The sequence below is a fragment of the Magnolia sinica genome, chromosome 7, assembly GCF_029962835.1.
Source record: "Magnolia sinica isolate HGM2019 chromosome 7, MsV1, whole genome shotgun sequence".
NCBI lineage: Eukaryota > Viridiplantae > Streptophyta > Magnoliopsida > Magnoliales > Magnoliaceae > Magnolia > Magnolia sinica.
In genome coordinates this window covers 15,461,975-15,484,553 of record NC_080579.1, presented here as the reverse complement: position 1 = coordinate 15,484,553, position 22,579 = coordinate 15,461,975, and the positions used below count along the sequence as shown (strand labels likewise).

At 39.7% G+C, this 22,579-nt stretch overlaps 1 protein-coding gene across 11 annotated transcripts in view; it reads right to left on the bottom strand.

The window, feature by feature from the left end:
• Positions 1-6,263: 6,263 nt before the first annotated feature.
• Positions 6,264-22,579, bottom strand: part of LOC131251126 (probable serine/threonine protein kinase IRE) — a 77,642-nt gene continuing 61,326 nt past the window's right edge. For 7 of the 11 annotated variants that reach the window (XM_058251651.1, XM_058251653.1, XM_058251650.1 and 4 more), the window contains 6 exons: positions 9,858-9,946; positions 7,931-7,982; positions 7,778-7,834; positions 7,506-7,682; positions 7,335-7,415; positions 6,264-6,514 (listed from right to left, as the gene is read on the bottom strand). In XM_058251651.1, coding sequence (XP_058107634.1) covers positions 6,425-6,514; positions 7,335-7,415; positions 7,506-7,682; positions 7,778-7,834; positions 7,931-7,982; positions 9,858-9,946 — 546 coding nt within the window. In that variant the 3' untranslated portion in view covers positions 6,264-6,424. Of the gene's footprint in view, positions 6,515-7,334; positions 7,416-7,505; positions 7,683-7,777; positions 7,835-7,930; positions 7,983-9,857; positions 9,947-14,810; positions 15,049-22,579 lie in introns of those variants that run through there. The other 4 variants (XM_058251657.1, XR_009173595.1, XR_009173594.1 and 1 more) reach the window with 4 other exon arrangements.

The window sequence follows — 22,579 nt, the reverse complement described above, 5'->3', positions numbered from 1 at the left end:
CCAAAATTTCTAGACCGTATATGATGCCTTATACCTATCAGAAGAATGGTATTGCTGAAAGAAGAAATAGAACTTTATTGGATATGGTTATATCCAAGATGACCCATGCAAATTTACCTATTAATTTTTTGGGAGATGCATTGCTTATAGCCACCAACGTATTTAACTTAATTCCTTCAAAATCAATTCCCAAGACATCTTTTGAATTATGGACTGGTAGGAAACCATCATTAAGTGATTTACGTCCATAGTGTTCATTAGATCATGTTTTACTTTCCGCTCCAAATAGAAGCAAATTAGATAAAAAGACAATAGAGTACACTTTCATCTGGTGTCCTATCTAGTCGAAAGGGCATGTGATGAGCCGAGCGGAACAATCGCTACTTCCAGAATATCTCTATCTTCTCGATAGGGGTCTTCTCTAGAGTGTTTGTTCTATTTAGAGATTGGGCCCCTTAGTTTTTTTTTTTTCCCCTTGTTGCTCCTCTTTTCATGGCTCTGTTTCCAAGAGTTTTTTTTTTTCTCTTCTATTTTCTTTGTAGTTTTTTAGTTTCCTTGTTGCTTCTTCATTTCTCCTTCAATAAAAGTATCACCTTTCAAAAAAGAAGAAGAAAGGGCATGTGATGGTATATGAAGATCAATGTAGGCAGATTGAAGTCGAATTCTGAGATGAAACATTTGTAGAAGATAGATATCCTAGTAGAAATAAACCCAAGATAGAAAAAAAAAAAAAAAACTTTATGAGATGCCAAATACAGTTCAAGGAAGTCGAAGCAGTAATCTAAGCAATGGCAATCATGGCATTTCCATGATTCATGAAGTCAATGGGAGCGCATCGGCTAGTGTTCTAGAGTTACAACGCAGTTTGTGAGGAAGAATTCCTAAAAACATATTTTGAAATAGAAGGTGAATCGTACTCTTACATCAAAGCATATGAAGATGAACCTGATTTATATCAAGGCGCACTTGCATCTAAATTCTGAAATTGGATTCATGCAATGGATGAGAAAATTGATTCAATGATAAAAAAAAATAATAAATAAATAAAATAAAAATCATGTTTGGAAGTTAGCTGATCTTCTAGCTAGCCGTACAACAATTGCAAATAAGTGGGTATTCAAAATAAAAAGAAAAACAGATAGGTCGATTGATAAATACAAAGCTCATCTAGTGGCAAAAGGCTTCACACAGTAGAATGTATTAATTATGAAGAAACTTTCTCATCGATAGCTTAGTTTACATCGATTCGCATGATTTTGCCTATGATGGCCCAACTGGATTTAGAGTTATATCAAATGGATGTGAAGATAATAGCTTTTAATAGAGACTTACATGAAGATATTTATATATAACAACCTGCAGGATATGTTAACAAGGGCCAGACAAACAAGGTCTGTAAACTTTTAAAATCTATTTATGAACTGAAGTAATCATCTAGGCAATGGTACATGAAATTCCATGAAGCCATCACTTCTTTTTTTTTTTCGTGGATTCTCTATGTGTGAAGAAGATCATTTTGTTTACATAAAGTGAGCTAGAAGACAATTCCTAATATTATCCCTATAAGTTGATGATATTTTACTAGCTGGCAATAATATGGGAATGCTTCTCTCGACAAAGGAATGATTATCTTCGAATTTTGAGATAGACCTTGATGAAGCAAACTTTATATTAGGTGTGAAAATCATAAGAGATTGCTCGAAGAAATTTTTGTGCCTGTCGTAAGCATCTTATATCAAGAAGATCTTAATACAATTTAGGATGCATAACTCAAATTCAATTGAAACTCTGATGTCATCTGTATCGTATGCTAGTGCCATAGGCAGCCTCATGTATGCCATGCTTTATACTAGGCCAGACATATGTTACACTGTAGGACTTGTGAGCAGATACCAACGTAAATCAGGACAAGTATGTTGGCAAGTAGTTAAAAGATTTTTCCACTATCTCCAAAGAATGAAAGATTATCCGTTATGTTACCAAGGTACTAAGCTAAAAGTGTTAGCCTATTCTGATGCATATTGGGGAGATGATCAAGTCGAAACCAAGTTTACTTCTCTATGTGTGTTTATGTTGAATGGAGGACCTATTTCATGAAGCAGTAAGAAACAATCTTCAACCACACTTTTAACTATGGAAGCCGAATATATCGCATATTATGCAACAGTCCAAGAAGGGATGTGGATTATGAGATTTTTGAGAACCTTAGGTGTTCCTACTGCTAGAAGCCCTCTCCTAATAAAGATGGATAATATGTCGGCTGTTAACCTCGCAAAGGATCCGAAGCACCACAAGAAATCCAATCACATGGAGATTTATAAGTATCACAACGTTAGAGATTGGGTGAAAGATGTGCAAGTTGTATTTGAATATATTCTCACTAGAGAGATGTTAGCTGATCATATGACAAAACCAATTGGTAGATATATATTTAAAATATATGTAAGGCAGATGGGACTAAGATGAGTTTGATGTCTTTTTGTGAAAGTGGGAGTGCATTAATTTTATGTAAATTCTTTTAGTTGTATTCCACATTAGTTATAATGGTAGAGATTCATTGTGCAGTATTTGAGACCTGCACCTGAGCATTGAAATAGTGTCCATATACTCCCGAGAGTAGGTGATGTAAATTATTAATGTCATATATTTGAGATGAATCTTCTATATTCCTCACATCAATTAAATATTCATGTGTGATCAATTCTTCTAAGCCTTGAGATCATCAGTGGTGGACTATGTGTTGGTCATTTATTTATTTTTCATTAGCAGGACGGTCTTCCCCACTTGCACGAGAATTGACTATCCCTGACATCTACTTGGGAAGCATGTTCAGGATGAGGATGCACATTGAGGTGCAACAATCTTTTGTGGTGATATAGAGATGTGAAAGCGCAAGTTAAGGCCTGACCACCTCCAGTCACAACTATATATACAATAGAAGTTCATTGGGAATTCATTAGAGGAATGTTTCCAATAATTATGATTTGTTCTTGCATATCTCTACCGATTTTCCAAATTAATCCCGCAGGTACATATAATTCAAAAGAATATGTAAGTGGGGTGTACTAACAAGCTAACAAAAAAAAAGTGATTCATAGACAACATCCCTTTCTTTTATCAAGGGTTCTACCAATTGATATGTTTCCACAAATAATTGAAACTCAATTTCTTGATGATTCACTTGCCTCGAAATGACCTAGCCCAATAGGGAAATCCCAATTCATTAGTCCTTTTGATACAATCAAATAGATTACTTGGATTCCTAATGTGTTGGGTATGTTCGGATATATTTCACACATGTTAGTGCTCATTAGCCTGTGCCACCACATAGTGAATAGCTTTGAATTATTGGTGATGAGACTCTGGCAGTCGAATTACATTCACTGTGGCGGCAAGGTTAGGAGTTGTTGAGCTAGCACTCACACACTTTAGGTGGGACTTTCGTTTCCCGATGATGTCATGGCTTGTATAGAGTTAGGAGTTAACGAACCAACACTCACGCACTTTAGGAGGGACGTTTTCTTGAGGATAGGAGTTGTTGGGCGACCTGCACATTGTAGATTCAACGTATGCCTAGTAATGTTTACTTTGCAGCATGGATGAGTGACCACGTGCTCGAAGCGTTGAATTAGACTCCGCTTTAGGATTAATTTACCTATTGGTGCTTAATCTAATCTGGTCGGTGCATTGTGTGAGCAGGCTAGTCTCGTAGGTGACTTTTATGCCCTCAACTATCCACCTTTACGTATAGGAGGATGAGATTTAGTGTCGCTACTTAGCATATAATACGATGGTCACGATTGCTCCAGCATAGTATGTACTACTACGAACGCAACTTGATCAATTCTGAATTGCGTGGTCATGTGGAAAAGATACCTTAAAAATGACACCAGGTTCTTAAGACCATGATTATGCACTTTGAGACTTATCTGCCGCGACGTTATCAAGTTTGTGGGATGATGATTTGCAAACTGGTTTCATAAGATTGTATACGTGTGTAAATAATTTATTTTTGAATGACTTTAAAGACTGTTTGCAAAAAGATTTATAATTCAAACTTAATAAGAGGATAAGTGCAGATGCTGGCAGAGCAATTATAAATCGAGGATTGTCTCCATCTAGTGTGGTCATGCGGGCCTGGGGCAAGCCTTGGAGAGTTTGGGAGGGTATGCGTTAGGGTGGCCGTCACTTAGTGTATAGTCACCTATATATAGAGATATTGAATTCCCAGCTGGTCCAACTTTCTTGATTCTTACTCTTTGTACGCAATCTTGATCAGTTTTGTCAGAGTAGACCCTATAGCATTGTGTTTCTCACTATGGGGTTGAGTGGGAGATGTTGGCAGTGTGCACGTGCCACATGTGGCACCATGCATGCTGGCCACATGGCACTTGTGTTATGTGTAGGCAACCCCTAGTGGGGCCCACCTTGCACATGGCAACATGCACCTCTCCCTACCCCACCGCCTTAGCTACCGCCTATCTCCCTTACTTAAAGGGGCGAGGAAGGGTGGTGCACACGCACCAGAGAGGAGAGGAGAGGAGAAGGAAGAGAGAGAAGAGAGGAGAGAGAGAGAGAGGGAAGGAAAGAAAGATAGATAAAGAGAGGAAATTTGTGCATGTGTTACGTGGGGTGCATGCCCGGTGGGAACACGGTGTCCGTACGTGTACACACCGCGCTATAGAGAAGGGTTTGTCCGTGTGATTGTTCGAGGTTGTGTGCGTCGACCTACCATCATTGTTGACGGATCAGGAAAGTGAATTGGCCCGTCTACTCTGTATAGTTGATTTGAGCGGGCCGCCGGTTTCCGTGTTTTGGCTACTCGATTTCAGTCATGTAATTACATCGTTGGATCCGCAATCATATTAATGAACCCAACCCGCCACGCTGTCCGTCTGCGCCCAACATATTCTTTATATATAATAGCGGTCTACTTGATGATATAATGAGACCCAGCCTGGCCCGATTGCCAGGCCTAGATTTCACGAACCTGGCCAGACATTAGGTGCCCCGGCCCATTGCCACCTCTAAATTCATTCATAATGGTCATTTAACAGTGAAAAGCAGCAGCCAAAATTCCTAATTAAAAAAAAAAAAATTTAATTAAAAATGATACATATATACAAATGATCCGCAGATTGAGGGGACATGCCAGGTCGCAATGAGCAATTTCTGGCCTGTTTGGGAGCATGGATTTGAAATCCTCTTGTTATGTTTGGCAACCTAGATTGAGAATCAACTTTAATCCAAAAGTAGCTATTCATAGCATATTTGCACGGGTTTGAATTTAATTACTAAATCAAATTTAATATCTCTAATTAGTGAACTTATGTAATTTTTGACACAATGGTTGTAATAAGCCCACTGAAATATATACTTTGCAAAAAATGATGAAATTCCAAGTCTCGGATAGGCCACAAGCACAAGATCATGCCCGAGTTACAAACCAACAATTTTTAACCGTTGATTTACATGGACAATGTTTGGACGGTGCTGATCATCATATTAAAGTAATTATACTGATGCAATTGATAATCTAAATATTTTAGGATATCATTAGTGGGCCATTTGTCCAGTAGATTAATAGTCTAGTGATACACCTGTTACACATGCAACTATGGGAATGATTTTAGATGTAATCAAAGGTCTGACCTTGGATTTCAAACCCCCTGATTGAGGGGATTTGAAACCCCCAGTTACTTTATGGTGCCAAACAACCCAGGGAATTTGAAATGCCCTCAAATTCCCCCAAATCCATGGTGCCAAACAATAAAGGACTTTAAATGGAGTAAGATAATAATTCCAGCTACTTCAAGCTTCCCCTTAAATTAGGTAGAGATTACCGAATTTCACTTGTCTTGGGAATGTTCAGTACATGGAGCTTTCCTAAACCAACGTTTGTTTTAAGGTATGTCATCTAAATGCCACCCCATGTGCTAGCATGTCACACGGAGATGAGATCCAACCCGTCCATCAGCTGGGTCCCGTTGTTTTGATGCTCTGGCACAAAAATCAGAGCCTTGCAAGCTCATCAACTAGGTCATAATTTGCAAAAGAAGTCAACCCATGAAACAAAAACTTCAAGCAAGTTTTTGTAAGTTGCCAGCCATTTCTGACATTGTAATGCACCTAATAACCAAACTGGCCTGATTTCCATGGCAGAGGCTCTACATGGTGGGTCCCACATGATGGACTGCTTGAATTTCATGCGCTTGTGCCACTTTGGCACATTTGGTGCCGGGTACGCAAACTGCCTTATTACATGTGCATGAACCACATCCTCAATTCTCATTCTCAAATATCAAGCAGATCCCACCGTCCTCGAAAGCACATTGTCATTTTCCAAAAAGCAAGAACTTGTAGGCAAGAAAATTAACAATTAATATCGGATGGTGGGCTGTACATTGCCAAAGTGCCTGATGTGTTATGGAATTGGTGGCTTTGAGGTCTTTGGCATATCCACGCCACTCTTTTCTGCAAGATCATAGTTGATAGATGCAAGCTGAGACAAATTCTGAAAATAGTGAAAGGAATAAAAGATTAGACAATAACTCATTGGATTGATAAATGTAAGTTAGCTAAACCCACGTCCACATGCTTCTAGAACTCGTTGACATGACTCAAAACTTGGCTGAGTTGACTCAACTTTGTGAAACTTCAGGCTGAGTCACTGGGAAACTCACTTGTGATTTTCGTCCCAACTCAACAGGAAATGTCAAGTTGGCTCACTGAATTGGTCGACTCACAAGCCAAGTCAGTCTCCTGGCCGAGCTGTTTAACTTTCTAACAGAAAAGAGGAGACGGAAGGTTCAAACACATTACCTTTGCTAGGAGAGGAGAGGACTCTACAAGTGCACCATCCCGTTTGGAGCTGTTTATTTCAACTATTTTTTTCTCCTAATATAACTATTTCAGTCTTTACTGCTAAAGTGCATGTGTTTTATTGCTAAAAGAATTGTTCAAGTCCTCGAGTTGACCCAACCTAGCTGCATGTCAAATCGAGTTTCCGGGTTTCTGAACTATGCCACTACCTGAAACCACATGTGCCAACCTGACTGACATGGATGGACAACCAAACTGTGCATCAGGTAGATCTCACCTTGTACTTGACATTGATCAAACATCTGCCTGTCAACTAATCAGATCAGCCACAGGTGCGGACAAAAGGGCATGGTTAAAAAGATGCCACCAAAAGTCCATATTCAATGTGCATATGCAGCGAGGACTGGTCTGTTTTTGGGCCAGATCATCTAAAAAGGGGAGCCACCTGATGCATAGCTCAGATGCCCCCACACGTGGGCCAGCAAACTGATAAGGCGCAAGTTCCCTCTTACCTTGAATGAGAAATTACTAAACGAGTACGTAGTTGTAACAGCGGGTGCTCCGAAATCTGCCAGAGTACCGCATTCATCTCCCTGTTTCATAGGCATCAAAGCGTAAGAAAATGAGACCCGTTAGATTGCATGCAGAAAGATACCAATCAACTGATAAAACCATTTGTTTACTTCTTCATCCAGTTGGGTGCTGAGTGAGCTGCTGTCGCAGCTAGCGCTTCCCGTATCAGTTGTGTCGTCAAAGTAATCAGTTGTTGTATGTATTTGTTCATCGGCTGAATTCCACACGTGGCGGCTCATGAAGTAGCTGGTGTCCTGTGCATCATCTGCTGCTGGAATGAATGCAGCCTGCATGCAGTATCAAGACCATCTCATGGTGATGCGTCGTGAGGTAAATCTTTTAACAGCAATTAGAAATAGTAAGTTCAGCTGTATCAAGTTACCTTTTGACTGGCATGAGTGTCCCAGTTAATGTCTTTGAAGAAAGGATGGCGCTTCACCTGTCAGAATAGTTATGCTTGCATTTGATTTCGATCACAATAATAAATTTGGACGTGGAATGATACTATCATTGATGATAAGTGATAAGATTTCACCTCTCCAGCCCCCGTTGCTCCTAGCCTTTGGAACGGGTTTTCTTTGAGAAGCCTGAAAGCAACAGAATGTCAAGTTTAGCCTTTTTTGAGGGATAGTTCAGCCAATCTTTCTGTTTTTATTTATTTATTTATTTGTTATTATTTTTTGAAGGATAGCTCCAATGATTTAGGATGCGTTTGGTTGCATCGAATTTCATGATTAATCAGTCTAATTTGGTGCAAAATATCATGAAGTTTCATGATAATTATATTTGGTGCAACCAAATGCACCCTCTTTAAGACATTTATTGTATAGCGTGGATCGAAGATATTTTTCTAATGGCCTTTTTGGTTTTCAATTTCCTATGAAATGCAAAGTAAATGAGTCATTATCATCATTTCCAGTTGCTTGTTTAAACACGAATGATGGCTCGCAAAATTGAGAGCCAAATACATTTGTAAAGGAAATAGGTAAAGTAAATTATAATCGTTACATCTTCACATTATAAAACTACCATTTTTACAATGATTTGTGGGTGAAACAAACAATGTAGAAAAATCATCATTACAGCCTCATGTAAGTGATGTCACCACAAAATTACAAGAGTAAATAATCGTTACCCATTTACAGCCATTTACCGTTGTAATTGGAAAACCAATCAGGCCCTAAGTTTCAGAAAATGTGCATCTAATGTGTGCCAATGATCCTTTGCCAAGTATTACTGAGCCACTCTTGATTCTTGATACTCCACATATATTCACTGCTTTTGTCTTTCTCCAAGTATCATGGAATGTTAATCCCAGTCCTTTGCAAGTTCATAAAAACACTGATTGGTTTGAATGCAATCAAGAGAATTTCCACTAACAGATCCTGACATTGAAACATTGCATTCGTTTGAAAATTTCATAGAAATTGTCACAAATTTTCTCAACTTTTCTCTCTATTTTCCTTTCATTTTATCCACCCATTCCTCATGTATGACAAGGCCTCCTGATATGAGGACTGAACACCTTCCACTGATGTGCATTTAAAGAGAACTGTTATAGCTGATGACGTTTAAAGAGGGACTGATGGAGGTGGTAAAAGGTTGGAATGAAGGGCTTCAAGGGGTAGATTTATGGAGAAAGTTTTAGAGCTTGAAAGTTAAGGGTTGAAGGTCAATTTAGTAACATATGAGAAGTAAAAATGAGTTGTGAAACAATAAGTATAGAAGAGAGAGGAAGAAGAGAGGAAGATATACCTTAAGAGTCTCACTAAGGTTTTTCGGGAGACACCTCGAAGATTTTAATGGAGTCACACTATTAACACAAATGTGGAATGGTTTACAATACTATGGTCTCCCCCATTTATAGATTGAATAGAACTTTTCTACATTAATTCAAGGACTTAGGAAATCTAAAAGACTCTCTAGTTTCAAGGACAATTAATAACATAGGAAAACTAAAGCTTTAGTTCCATAGAGGACAAATAAATGACAACAATTTCCTAAGAATATCTTTCTAGAACAAAGATTCTTAAATGAAAACAACTTACAATAAAGATATGAACCTTCTAGAAAATAGTTTGAATTATGGGCCCAATTTATGGATCTTTTAGACAGCCATGGGCCTTCTTGAACCTGCGGCTATAAGTCTTAAAGCCTATGGGCCTGTCTTCAACAATGGGGCCCATATCATTCTCATTAGTTTTCTCTCTCCTGTCGTAAGCCTAAAGGGGCTGATCTCTCTCTGTCTCTCTCTCCTGTATGTGTGAGACAGGGATAGAGTCTCCATGTTACGCACACAAAAGAGGGGGAGGGAGGGAGGTTATTTGTCAATCAAATCACATGCTTCAAAGCTCCATGTTACAAATAGACATGAGAGAGATGGATAGAGGTTATTTGTCAATTGAATCACATGCTTCAAAGCTCCATGCCATATATGCACACGAGAGGGGAGGGGGGGTTACTTGTCAATCAAATCATATGCTTCATGGCTCATCTCCTCTGGAACGTTTGGCCAGGGTATATCTCGATTCATTATATTATCAAAGATTTTCTGCAAGAGAATGGGAATTTTTGTCAATAAGCCCAAGCAAGCTAGGAAACAAAAACCTATTAAAGCAATGAATAGGAATATATAGTTACATGCATGCGACGAATACTATGCATAGCCAAACGAGATGATTTAGCATTCAACATCCATTCTTTCCTAGTACTGCTTCAACAACATTTACAAATAATTTAAAATTGTAAATTTAGAGTTTTTCTAATCACACACACATTTAAAAGGCAGCCCATCTACATGACATAACATGTTCCAATTTAGCATACGGGTACAAGATCCAAGCCATCCATGAGGTGGGTAGCACCTGTTAGATGACCTTGCCCAAGAATCAAGCCTGTCCACTCATTAGGTGAGCAAAAGTTTATGAATCAAATGGACAGCTAACAAATCGCCTTTTTTTCTATACCAACAAATTTTCTCAAACATTGAGGCCCAATGATGAGTGGGCATCTTGATTTGGACCAAGGAATGTGCACTGTGGGACAACCTGAAAGAGGGTCCAGATCTAGCAGCCAAGTGCTACATTAGACGACATAGTGACTCGCCGTTGGGCTACCTTATACATGAATGGGATTAGCAAGCCTCTATAAAGTATAAACATAATAATAAGCATTGATAATCAGCAGCAGGCTCCATCCAGGTTGGTGAACAGAGCGTTGGTCCCGTTGAAATAAGAGACGAATCAACAGAAACTATATTATTGAATATCATGTAGCATTTAAAACAACCATCACAAGGAGGGAGGATCGAAGGAACAGTATGTTAGTTTGAACTTTGAAGGTACTGAATTTCCTTTATATATATATAACTGCAGTTATCAGTCTCCAGCAAGTCAGATAGACTAGTCCAACATGAGTTGCAGTAATTTAACAAAAGAAATGATCAAGTAGGCTAAGTGCATGAAAACCTTCCCATGCACCTAGTTGCATTTGCACATGTGGAAAATCCGTATCACCAATCTGGACCATCTATTTAGCCTGACCCACTCTTCTGAGGCTAATCATACTGATCGGATGATCCAAAATGTCCAATTAGTGGCATGAGTATGGATGGACCAGAATGTGCCTAGAAGAAAGGTTCAGTCGGGGATGCTTGGAACCATCTGATAGCTGTCATTTTTTCTTTCTTTTATTTTCACAATAGCTATAAGACAAGCCATGCTTTATGGGACAAAATGTTGGGCAGTTAAGGAACAACATGTTTATAGGATTGAGTGTAGCTGAAATGCAGATGCTGAGATGGATGAGTGACAAGACAAAGAAGGATAGAATTAGAAATGAAATCATTTGAGGGAACTTAGGAGTAGAACCAATAATTAATGAGATAAGGGAAAGTAGAGCTAGATTGTTTGGTCATGTGCAATAGAGACCAAGAACTGCGCTAATTAGGAGTGAGATGGTACAAGTTGAAGGCTCCAAAAGGGCAAGGGGAAGGCCCAAAAGGACGTGGGTGGAGGTAGTGGGAAAAGGCTTGATGACCTGTGGTCTAACTGAAGTTATGGCCCTTGATAGAGTGGAATGGCAGAACAGGATTCATGTAGCCAACCCCAATTAGTTGGGATAAGGCTTAGATGATGATGATGATAATGATGAATAGTAGAAGAAGAGTGGAATGGACCTAATGGATAATCTAGATAGGCGATGAGGATGCAAGTCCAAATGCAGCTATGTGGTTGGGAAGGTTTCCATACTTTATCAATTAACAATATCTAGAACATACTTGTAGAAACAAGTTCCCAGAGAAATTGCTCACCAATCACTTGCGACAATATGAGTAGAATGGGGCACAAATTGACTCATCAAGGTCTTGGCCTATAGACTACATGAACTTAGCTCTTATAATTTGTTCACAATAAAAATTTTAAAAATAAAATAGTATGATATAGGTTAATTGTTTCTAATAGTTGGGTTTGGATGATAGTAATCTTCACTTGAACTAAATAGGGCTATCCCAGATGACGTACTGTATAGGGTTGATTTGATAATGATAGTCAAACCATGCAAACTAAGGCTTACAGTCCTTACTACAAAAAAGTTTACATTAGTCACACACCAGGCTCCAAGCCAACCTAATTGTATCTTCACTATAGAATTGGTACACATGCAATACACTTACCCATGTCCCTCCTACAATGCCAAAGGGTTGCCTTAAAAAGGCATAATGCGGTACAAGTAGTTACAACCAGTTATTATTGATACCTATAAGGGCCTTAGCCAACAAGATTCGGGACCAGCGACGGAATTTTCATAAGAGCCCTCCCTGCAATAACCGACTATAACTGTGTTTGCCCCATGTGACTAATTGCCCACACGGTTGCTGGAATTCAAGCATGTGTGGTCTGCATCGTAAGTTAGCAACATTTAGTGATGTGTCAAAACATGGCTACTTAACACGGCGTCTACAGGCCTGCCCCACCCAAATCCATCAGTGTCCTCGTCGAGTCCAAGTACACCCAGATCTGGTCCTCGAACTGCCACAAAGTCACATCTTTTTCCCCAACTCACTTCACTTTGTAGGAGTCCCTTCCATTTCACCAAGGGTTGGCTGTGGCTGTTTTGATACGGTTCCAGATCTCATTGGAAAGGCTTAAGGAATGAAACATGGAATACAAGATGAATTTTGAACTGCTCCATTAAATCCAACCTGTAAGCCAGCTTCCCAATGCTTCTTTTGACTTCGAATGGCCTTTCATGTCTCTGAATCAAGCCCTTGTGGGCCTTCTTCTTGCTGATTTTCTTCCAGATTTTTGGGGTAAGTTTCAGCATAACTTTATCACTTACTTGGAAGTCCAGAAATCTTTGCCCTTGGTCAGCCCATTTCTTCATCCATCGAGCTGCTTCGGCCAAGCAGTCCTTTGCTTCTTTGATATGCTCAGTCCTTGACCTTGCAATATGATACACTGCCAGGCAGCACCGCCAGAATGCTGCTTTGCTACTTCATTGGGCGTCATTAGTTGCAGGCCCATAGCCAATTCAAAGGGTCCAGTGCCTGTCGAAGAACTTTGCTGCAAGCAGTGTTTGAAATATCAGAATTGTGTTACATATTGCATCCTCGGGATACAAATACGTATCAGTTACGCAAGGGATATATCATTTGTATTAGGTAATTTATCGCATTTTTTGGAAACATGGGGAAATATTGGGAAAATGGTTGAATTTTTCAATGAAACTTCAGGGATTGTTAAAAAAGGACCTTAATACACACTTTTAAATCATAACATATAAAAAAAGAAGTGCACATAATCAATTTTCTTTATATAGGGTCCTAAGCTATGTGTTGTCTAACTGAACTAATGCAACTATATTCAAATTGAATGCATAACAATTAGAGTGTATGTGACAATTATTTTACCAAACGCTCCTAAATACTTCGAAAGTAGCTTCAATTGACAGCTGGTTGAAGGGAATTTTTAAAAATTAATAATTTTTTTATTAATTTTTAATTAAAAATTATTTTATTTTCTGAAAATTGACAAGGACTTGACAAACCAATAGATCAGCCCTCAGACATGCTTGATTTCATGTTTAGAGCAGTGTTTTAAGTATTGATGATATCGTCCGATATATCCCACGATACATCTTGCATCCCACCTGTGCGATATGAAACCCACAAGTAGAGGGGATATATCCCACATGTCCAATTCAGTGAGCATTTTCGATTTTTGATCATTTTTTTCTATAAATCATGTTAAATTGGCGTCAAATTATTACAAAGCCATGATTTTTCATATTTTGCATGAAAAAACATGTATTGGGAGCTTCAATTTTAAGATGCGGAGGAGATGGGCCGAGTTACGGAAAATTGAAAAAAACAAAAAAAAAATTCCAATTTCTCGCAAATCAGTTGCAATCTGTGTCCAAACATGTATGTAACCTGATATTGTGATTCTTCTTTTGAACGTATTGCTTGTGTTTCCATATGTCTTATTACATTTATAAATTATATTAATAGACTTTGAATATACCTACAGCAATTCAGTTAGACAGCACATAGACCCAAACAAAGAAAACCTATTATGTGCACTTGTTTTTTGTAATGTTTTGATTTATAAGTGTGTATTGATGTCTTTTTTAACAATCACTAGATTTTCATTGAAAAATTCGACCAATTTCCCAATGTTTCCCCATGTTTCCAACAGCAGCGATACATTATGCGATACAACCAATATATCCCATGCAATAACCAATGCGTACCTATATATCCCAAGGGTGCAATACGTAACATGATACCGATATTTCAAACATTGCCATTTAGGCACTCTTTCCTTGTGTGTTTCCCCACTGACAAGAGACCCACTAACAACAAATTTCACAATGGCCAATTCATTGGCCAGATCCTCCAGACATTGCTCGAATTGGGCAGTCTCGTCAGTCAGAGACTCTTAGAGCGATTCAAGCTTTTCACCCAGCATGACAAGTTGTGCCTCACATGCCAACTATCCTTTTTCAGTGACTGCAGTAATCACTATCACTGTGATTTGCTCGTCGAGATGAGTCACTCAATCCTTCAGTTGTTCCAGGCACTCCCAACAGCCATCACAAGAATCAGTCCCGCGTCTGTCAATGGGGCTTTGATGCCAAACTGTCACAAGGTTGATTTGAAAGTGATAGTCAAACTGTGTGGCCCAAGGTTTATAGTTCTTAGTATAGCTGAGTTGTTAAGAATAGCGGCTAAGGAAATAAAGGTACATTAACAACGGACACAGGCAACCAGAAATTTATAGGCTCCAAACTAACCTTATTATATCTTCAGTTAAGGAATGGTACATATACAGTACACTCACCCATGGTCCTCTTACAATGCCAAGGATTGCCTTAAAAAGACATAGATATGGTAATAAGTGGTTACAACTTACAACTAGTTATGACTGCAGCCATGTGTCTAAGGTCCTTTGCCAACAAGTGTGCCAAGCCTAATGACGAAGTTCCAGCTCTCATAATAGCCCTCCTTGCAAAACCGACTATAACTGCCTCCCTTTGCCCCATGTGAGTGATTGCCTACATGGTTGTTGGAGTTCAAGCATGTGCTCCAACGGCCAGCACTTGTGTCCTGTTGTTGCATTGGTCCACCTATGCAGCTGTCTGTGCACTACCCTTAGTCCGCACCAAAAATCACCGATGTTTAGTGACGTGATAACAAGTGGCTACTGAATATGAGGTTTCACATGCATACTACGAACAAAAGTCTCAAAAGATATTCTGATCCAACAGAACATGCAAATTGCAAAACTATGCTTGGAAAGGAAAGAAAGAATATGAGTTGCAACTTAAAAGTACATGAAATGTATATACAAGGTGACATGTGGCATTCCCCTACAAACTGCCTTTAGATTAAAAGCATCAGGTTGCTAACCAGAAATGGATCTGCCCTGAGCGATCATTTTTAAGCGAATCTTGAAAGAGAGAGGTTGTAAAGAAATGCTTCTAGCCTATGTTTTTCCCTAATAAAATGGCAACATAGCTGAATAGAAGCAAGTCAATTTCCATTTATTATCTATAGAGGACTCAAGTCCAACCAGTTGGACCATAAGTTACAGTCCACCCAGCATATAACTTCGAACCTATCATGTGAGTATGACATGTAACCCATCCAATAATTTGTGCTAAGAACCAGCCACGTCCACTCATCAGGTGGAAAAACTTGTATTTTGTTATTTATTAGTGGTTAGGCCTTGTTTATATGGCTGATGAGGACAGCACTTCACTTCATGTACACCTTTGCGTACGTATCAGAGGAAGAGGTGGGTTGCACCGATTTCCCTGAGGCTAAGCAAGTACCCATGATCGTGTTGAAGACCTCATGTGCATGTGCGAGCATCTGGAAGACCTCACACTGGGAAGATGCATTTGGTTTGCTATATGGAGTGATCTAGACCGTTGGATTGGTGGGACGTGACGATCGGGCCGTTGGATAGCATGAACCACATGATCGGGTTGTTGGATCGCATGAACCACATGATCGGGCCATTAATCGTGTATCGTGCACATCAATTTTTAGACTTTATCATCTTTTAAGATTTAGTTTGATTATTTTATACTTGGACACCTTTATGAGTGCTTTTAGTATATTCTCTTTAGACTAGGGCCATTTTTATTAAAATTTCATAAGACGGTGTTTTATAGAATTTTGAAACTTCTTGAAGCTATAAAAGAGGACTAGGGTGGGGGATTTGTGACATCTCCCCATTGGATTTTGTGAAAAAAAATAAAAATAAGAAGAGGTTTTTGCTCTTTTCTTCTTCTTCCATATTTATGAGATTTGAAGATACTTTCATGTGATTTGGAAGGGAGATTGATATGAGGCTAATCTTCATCAACGGAGACGCGAGGTCTACATCTATCCCCACATCATCACCCCTTCATTATCTAGCAATGTATTTTCTTTAAAGTTATTCGATTCCCCTATTACAGATCTTCATCTTCTTCTAAACCTAACTTTCCTATACCCATCAACAATCCAAACAATAAAAGAGCTAAACTCATCCAACATAGCCACACGTGTGACCGTACGGCCACAAGTGTGAACCCTGCGGGTTGGCCATATGGCCACACCTTGGCCCTTTTGGTTTCCCAGCACCCTAGAATTAAAACTCTCTTCTCTATTGTCCCAAACCCCACCCTAAACCTAGAAATCCCTAACTTTCCTATTTTCCCAAACTACCAAACCCTAACATTTCCCATTCTTCAATTCACCCAAAATCCTTACACCCCTTCTACCCAAAATCCTAATTCCCATATCCTAACCTCTAAACCATTTAACCCTTTCATCCAATTTGATCCTATAAACCATAAATTTTATATTTAAAACTCTCTTCTCTATTGTCCCAAACCCCACCCTAAACCTAGAAATCCCTAACTTTCCTATTTTCCCAAACTACCAAACCCTAACATTTCCCATTCTTCAATTCACCCAAAATCCTTACCACCCTTCTACCCAAAATCCTAATTCCCATATCCTAACCTCTAAACCATTTAACCCTTTCATCCAATTTGATCCTATAAACCCTAAATTTTATATTTTCCTAATTTCTTCAACCCTAATTTTACCCTAGGTAGTATTAAGTCTTTTATTTTGAAATAGGCTTTACCTTGTGCTAATTGGATATCCCTACATCCATTAGATCATAGTTTCCTTTATTTAATGATCTTGTGCTATGATGTTGGTAACCTAAGCTAGGATTATGCATGATATTCTTAAGGTTTACTTAGTATCAATGATGGTAATGGCAGGTTGTTGATTACCTTAATTTTGCTACTTGATCTCACATAATATTTGGTTCATGCATTGGTCCTGCATCAAATTTGGTATCAAAGCCATAGGTTTGGCATAGGATTTGTGTTACATATAGGTTAGAGTCGCATCTAGGGTTTCCTTTTGGAGTTTCCTTGTGTATGCCCACTTGTTCGAGGCGTGGTTTTGGTCTACAACCCATAATGAGTCTAGAGTAGATTGTCGGGGCCCTTAATGCTATCAATAACCGTCTGATGAACCATTGAAGCGCACAATAGAGCCATTGTCACTCAATTAACCATGACCAATGCGCGCGTTAATCAACTTAAGGCCTCTTTACAGGCCAACCCCGACACTAGGGAAGACGTTCAATCTTAGGCTAGAGATCAAGTTGATAAGCAAGAGTGTAGTCATGGTCAAGGAGTTGGTCGTGGTCGAGCACAAGTGCCGCCGCCACATGAGGAACGTTATGACCGTCATGATCCAGATGCACAAGTCATGAAAAGTGTGAAAGTTGAAACCCCCGGTTTTGATGGTCGCTTGGACCCAAAAGCATTCCTTGATTGGTTGGCAAACATGGACCACTATTTTGAGTGGTATGATATGTTTGATGCCCGACGAGTGAGATTTGCTAAGATGAAGTTAGTAGGTCAGGCCAAACTTTTTTGAACCAACATGGAAAGTAAAATTGAAAGGAAATGAGAGCCCCAGTTGCGCACTAGGCCAAGATGAAAGAAGAACTTAAAGAAAAGTATCTCCCTCTTTCTTATCACCAGAGGCTCCTAGACCAATGGCAGGCTTTGCGCCAAAGATCCATGACTGTGCGAGATTATATCACTAGGTTCGAGGAATACATGATGCGATGTGACATTAAGGACCCGATGATTACATTGTCTAGATTCAGGATGGGCCTCTGATTTGAGATCCAAAGAGAACTTTACTCTCGTGATATTGGCACATTGGAGCACATGTACCAAGTGGTGCAAGACATTGAACACTACCTCAAGGCACCAATTGGTAAGCATTATGACTCTCGAGATCCAAGTGTCTAGACTTACTTTCAAGGGGCTAAGCCTAACATAGGGAGTCAATCTAGATCCAAAATTGGGTCTCAATCCGACCCTAGAGATGTCAAAGGAAAAGGGATAGCAAGTGCTAGCTATAGGGGAAGTGAGCAAACGCGATGCTTCAATTGCCATGGAGTTAGTCACTTCGCGCATCAATGTCCCTCAAAAGATAGGAACAAAGCCCTAGTGATTGATGATGACAAGGAAGGAAATGAACAGGACGATTTTGAAGAAGTTTATCAGCTCAACATCAATGGTGCTAGTGATGAGGAAGTACAAGAAGAAGAGACCACACCACTTGCAATAGTTAGATGTGCCTTAACCAATGCTAAGGAGAATGATGATTGGTGTCGGACTATGATATTTTACACCTATGCAAAATGTGGAGAAGAATTGCAAGGTGATCGTCAATAGTGGTAGTTGTACTAATGTGGTCTCCACTAGCACTTTACCCCATTTGGGTTTGAAACTTGAACCACACCCTCAGCCCTATAGAGTGTCATGGGTGGATGCATCTTCCATGCCTGTTAACCAACGATGTCCCATGCCCATTATTTTTTAATCCTATTCGGATTCGTTGTCATGTAACGTCTTACCTATGGATGTTGGGCACATCATTTTGGGACGGCCTTGGCTATTTGACCGTGATGTGGCGATATACGGCTACTCAAATGTATGTTCATTCATGCATCAAGGCAAAAAGATATCTCTAGTTCCTCTCCCACCAAAAAGCAATGTAGAGAAGAAAATTGAGGGGAAGTCGGGTAACCCAAGGGATACGAGGAAATCCCAACCTAAGTCTCTCATGTTATCAATGCCAGGGAGTTTGAGAGAGACTACGGTGGATTTGATGGTGTATGCCTTAGTGGTGAGAGAAGTTACACAGGAGGTTAGTGTCGAAAGACCTCCTGAGGTGAAGCCGATTATGGATGAGTTTCACGATGTATTTCCAAAAGACTTACCAGATGAGCTTCCACCCATGAGGGGCATCCAACATGTCATTGATCTTGTCCCTGAGTTGACTCTACCAAACCTTCCTCATTATCGAATGAACCCTACAAAGCATGCAAAGTTGAAAAGGCAAGTAGATGAGCTCCTTAGAAAGGGTTTCATTCAGGAAAGTTTGAGCATATGTGTCATGTCGGCGCTTCTCACGCCCAAGAAAGATGGCACGTGGCGCATGTGTGTGGATAGTCGAGCCATCAACAAAATCACGGTCAAATACTGGTTTCCCATATCGCGTCTTGATGATATGTTAGACATGATGGCATGTGCCACAATCTTTTGGAAGATTGACCTCAAGAGCGGGTATCACCAAATATGTATACACCCAGGAGATGAGTGGAAGACAACCTTTAAGATGAAGGATGGACAATACGAGTGGCTAATCATGCCTTTTGGCTTGACTAATGCCCCAAGCACATTTATAAGAGTGATGACCCAGGTGTTGAGACCCTTTATGGGTAAGTTTCTTGTGGTATATTTTGATGACATTCTTATCTATTACACCTCGAAGGAACAACATCTCCACAATCTGAGGCAAGTTTGCAGGGTCTTCAAAACGGAAAAGTTGTACACCAACCTTAAGAAGTACACGTTTATGTCAAAAAATGTAATCTTCTTAAGGTTCCTCGTATCATCTGAGGGCATGAAGGCGGACACCAAGAAAGTCTGGGCCATAACTGAATGGCTTGAATCGTGCAATATTCACGAGGTGCGAAGCTTTTATGGCTTAGCAACTTTTTATAGGCAGTTCATCAAAGGATTTAGCTCCGCCATGGCTCTCATCACAAATTGCATCAAGAAAGGAGAGTTTTTATGAACTAAAGCTGCCTCTAAAGTGTTTAAAGAGATTAAGGGCAAGATGAGCGAAGACCCCGTCATGCACCTACCAAACTTTTCTGAAGTTTTTGAGGTTGCGTGTGATGTATTTGGGGTGGGTATAGGTGGACTGTTTAGTCAAGAAGGGCACCCCGTTGCTTACTTTAGTGAGAATTTGAATGAGGCAAAGCAACGGTATTCCACCTATGACAAAGAGTTCTATGTTGTTGTCCAATCCTTGCGCCATTGGCGGCATCCTTGCACCACGAGGCCTTACGTTACCTCAGTTCTCAAAAGAAAACTAAACCCTAGGCATGCCAAATAGGTCCAATTTCTTCAGGAATATTCTTTTGTCCTGAAACATAAGGCTGGAGTCGAGAACAAACCTATTGATGCCCTTAGTCGTCGTGTGGCGCTACTCCAAAGTATAAGAGTGGAAGTGATTGGGTTTGATCAGCTGAGAGAAGAGTATCCTACATGCCCAAATTTTGGTGAGTTGTATGCATCACTACAAGATGGTCAGTCAACCGGCAGTCGCGGGTTTATCATCATTGATGAGTTCCTATTTAAAGGTGACAAACTCTGCATTCCTCGTACCACTCTCCGTGATTTCCTAGTTTGAGAACTTCATGCAGGAGGGGTAGCCAATCATTTGGGGAGCAACAAGACCATTGCCCTTGTGGAGGATAAATTTTATTGGCCAAGTCTCAAGCGAGATGTAGCTAAGATTGTTGGGCAGTGCAGGACTTGTCAACTGGCGAAGCAGAGGAAGCAAAATACAGGATTGTATATGCCTTTGCCAGTACCTCATGCTCAGTGACAGGACATAAGTATGGATTTCGTATTGGGATTACCGAAAACTATTAAGAAACACGATTATGCATTTGTGGTTGTAGACCGTTTTTCCAAAATGGCCCATTTCCTTCGATGCTCAAAAACATCAGATGCCTCCAATGTGATCGAGCTTTTCTTTGGGGAGGTAGTGCGTTTACATGGTCTGCTTAAGACCATAGAGTCTGATCGTGATATACGCTTTATGAGTTATTTTTGGAAGACACTATGGCACATGATGGGGACAAGGCTTCAATTTTCATCTACCTATCACCCTCAAACAAACGATCAGACTAAGGTTGTCAATAAGAGTCTAGGAAATCTGCTTAAATGCCTTGTGGGTGATCATGTCCGAACTTGGTATACCGTTTTGCCTATAACTAAGTTGGCATACAACAGATCCATTAATAGGTCCATAGGCATGAGCCCATTTGAGGTTTTACATGGCTACAAACCTAGTAAACCTGATGCGGACACAGGTGCATTCAAGGTGTACCAACGAAGAAAGCGCCAACCACAAGTGCCGTCCTTGTGGATAGGCGAATATTGAGGAGCTGAAGACCTTTCACATGTGATTGGACATATAGAAGACCCCACTTAGGGAAGACACATGTGAAGGAAGATTGGAGAAAGAGGACCGAGCGCCCAAACTTTCCCATACTTATGTTATTTGCACGTTTTTTGACTTAGTTAGCGGTCTTTTAGTAATCTTATATCTTTATTTGCTTATCCTAGGGGTATTTTAGTAATTTTATGTCTTTATGTGCTTATTTAAGTGGGGTAAAGCCCTAAACACGAATTTCAACTATTGATGAATGAAAAGCAAACCCTTTGGTTGCCTCCTTCCTCTCTTCTCTCTAATGGTGCTTCTTCTCTCCCCTTGATCTTCTTCTTCTAATTTCTTCTTGTGCCCCTCCAACTTCCTCAAGGTAATAACTTTCTTTCTTCTATTTTTTTGTTTTGGCTAATTCCTCTTCGATCAAAATCTTGAGAACCGATCTAAACCCTAAATCCCCAAATTCTCAAATCCCTAATCCGAGAAACTTCTTGGTTCTTCTGACTAGTGATCTTCATTGATCGATTGGGTGTGACCATGCAAGATAGGGAGGTCTCATCCGTCGCCGGATACAACCTAAGTAGTAATTGAATTCCATACTCCATGGTTGTAGTGATGGCCCGCTCCATTGCATGTTTCCTTTATGATTTTCTCAGTTATGATGATTATTGTTAGAATTTTAGATCATTTATTCCTTTTATTTCCGCTGTTTAATTATCTCCATGAGCATGCATCATAATTAGGGCTGTCCTGCGTCAAATTTGGTATCAAAGCCTAGGCTTGCATGGTTTTTGTCTAGATCGAGTTATCAAATTAGGGTTTTGATTTTTAGGTTTAACTTGGGAAAGTTTCAAGTTTAGAAAGTTTTCAATTTTAGAAACTTTCCAATTTTAGAAAGTTTCTAATCTGGAAAATTTTCAGATTTGAGTTGTTTCCTGTTTCAACTTAATTGTGTCAGTTCATAGTAGTTTTGCATTCATCGCATTCATCTTGAAAGTCATAACACCTAGTAGTCTAGTTAGGTAGAGTTTGGTTCAAGTCTTCATTGTATGCCCACGAGAAGAGGTAGAGGTTTCGGACTTCAACCTACCATGAATAACGAGCAGTTATCTGAGCAAC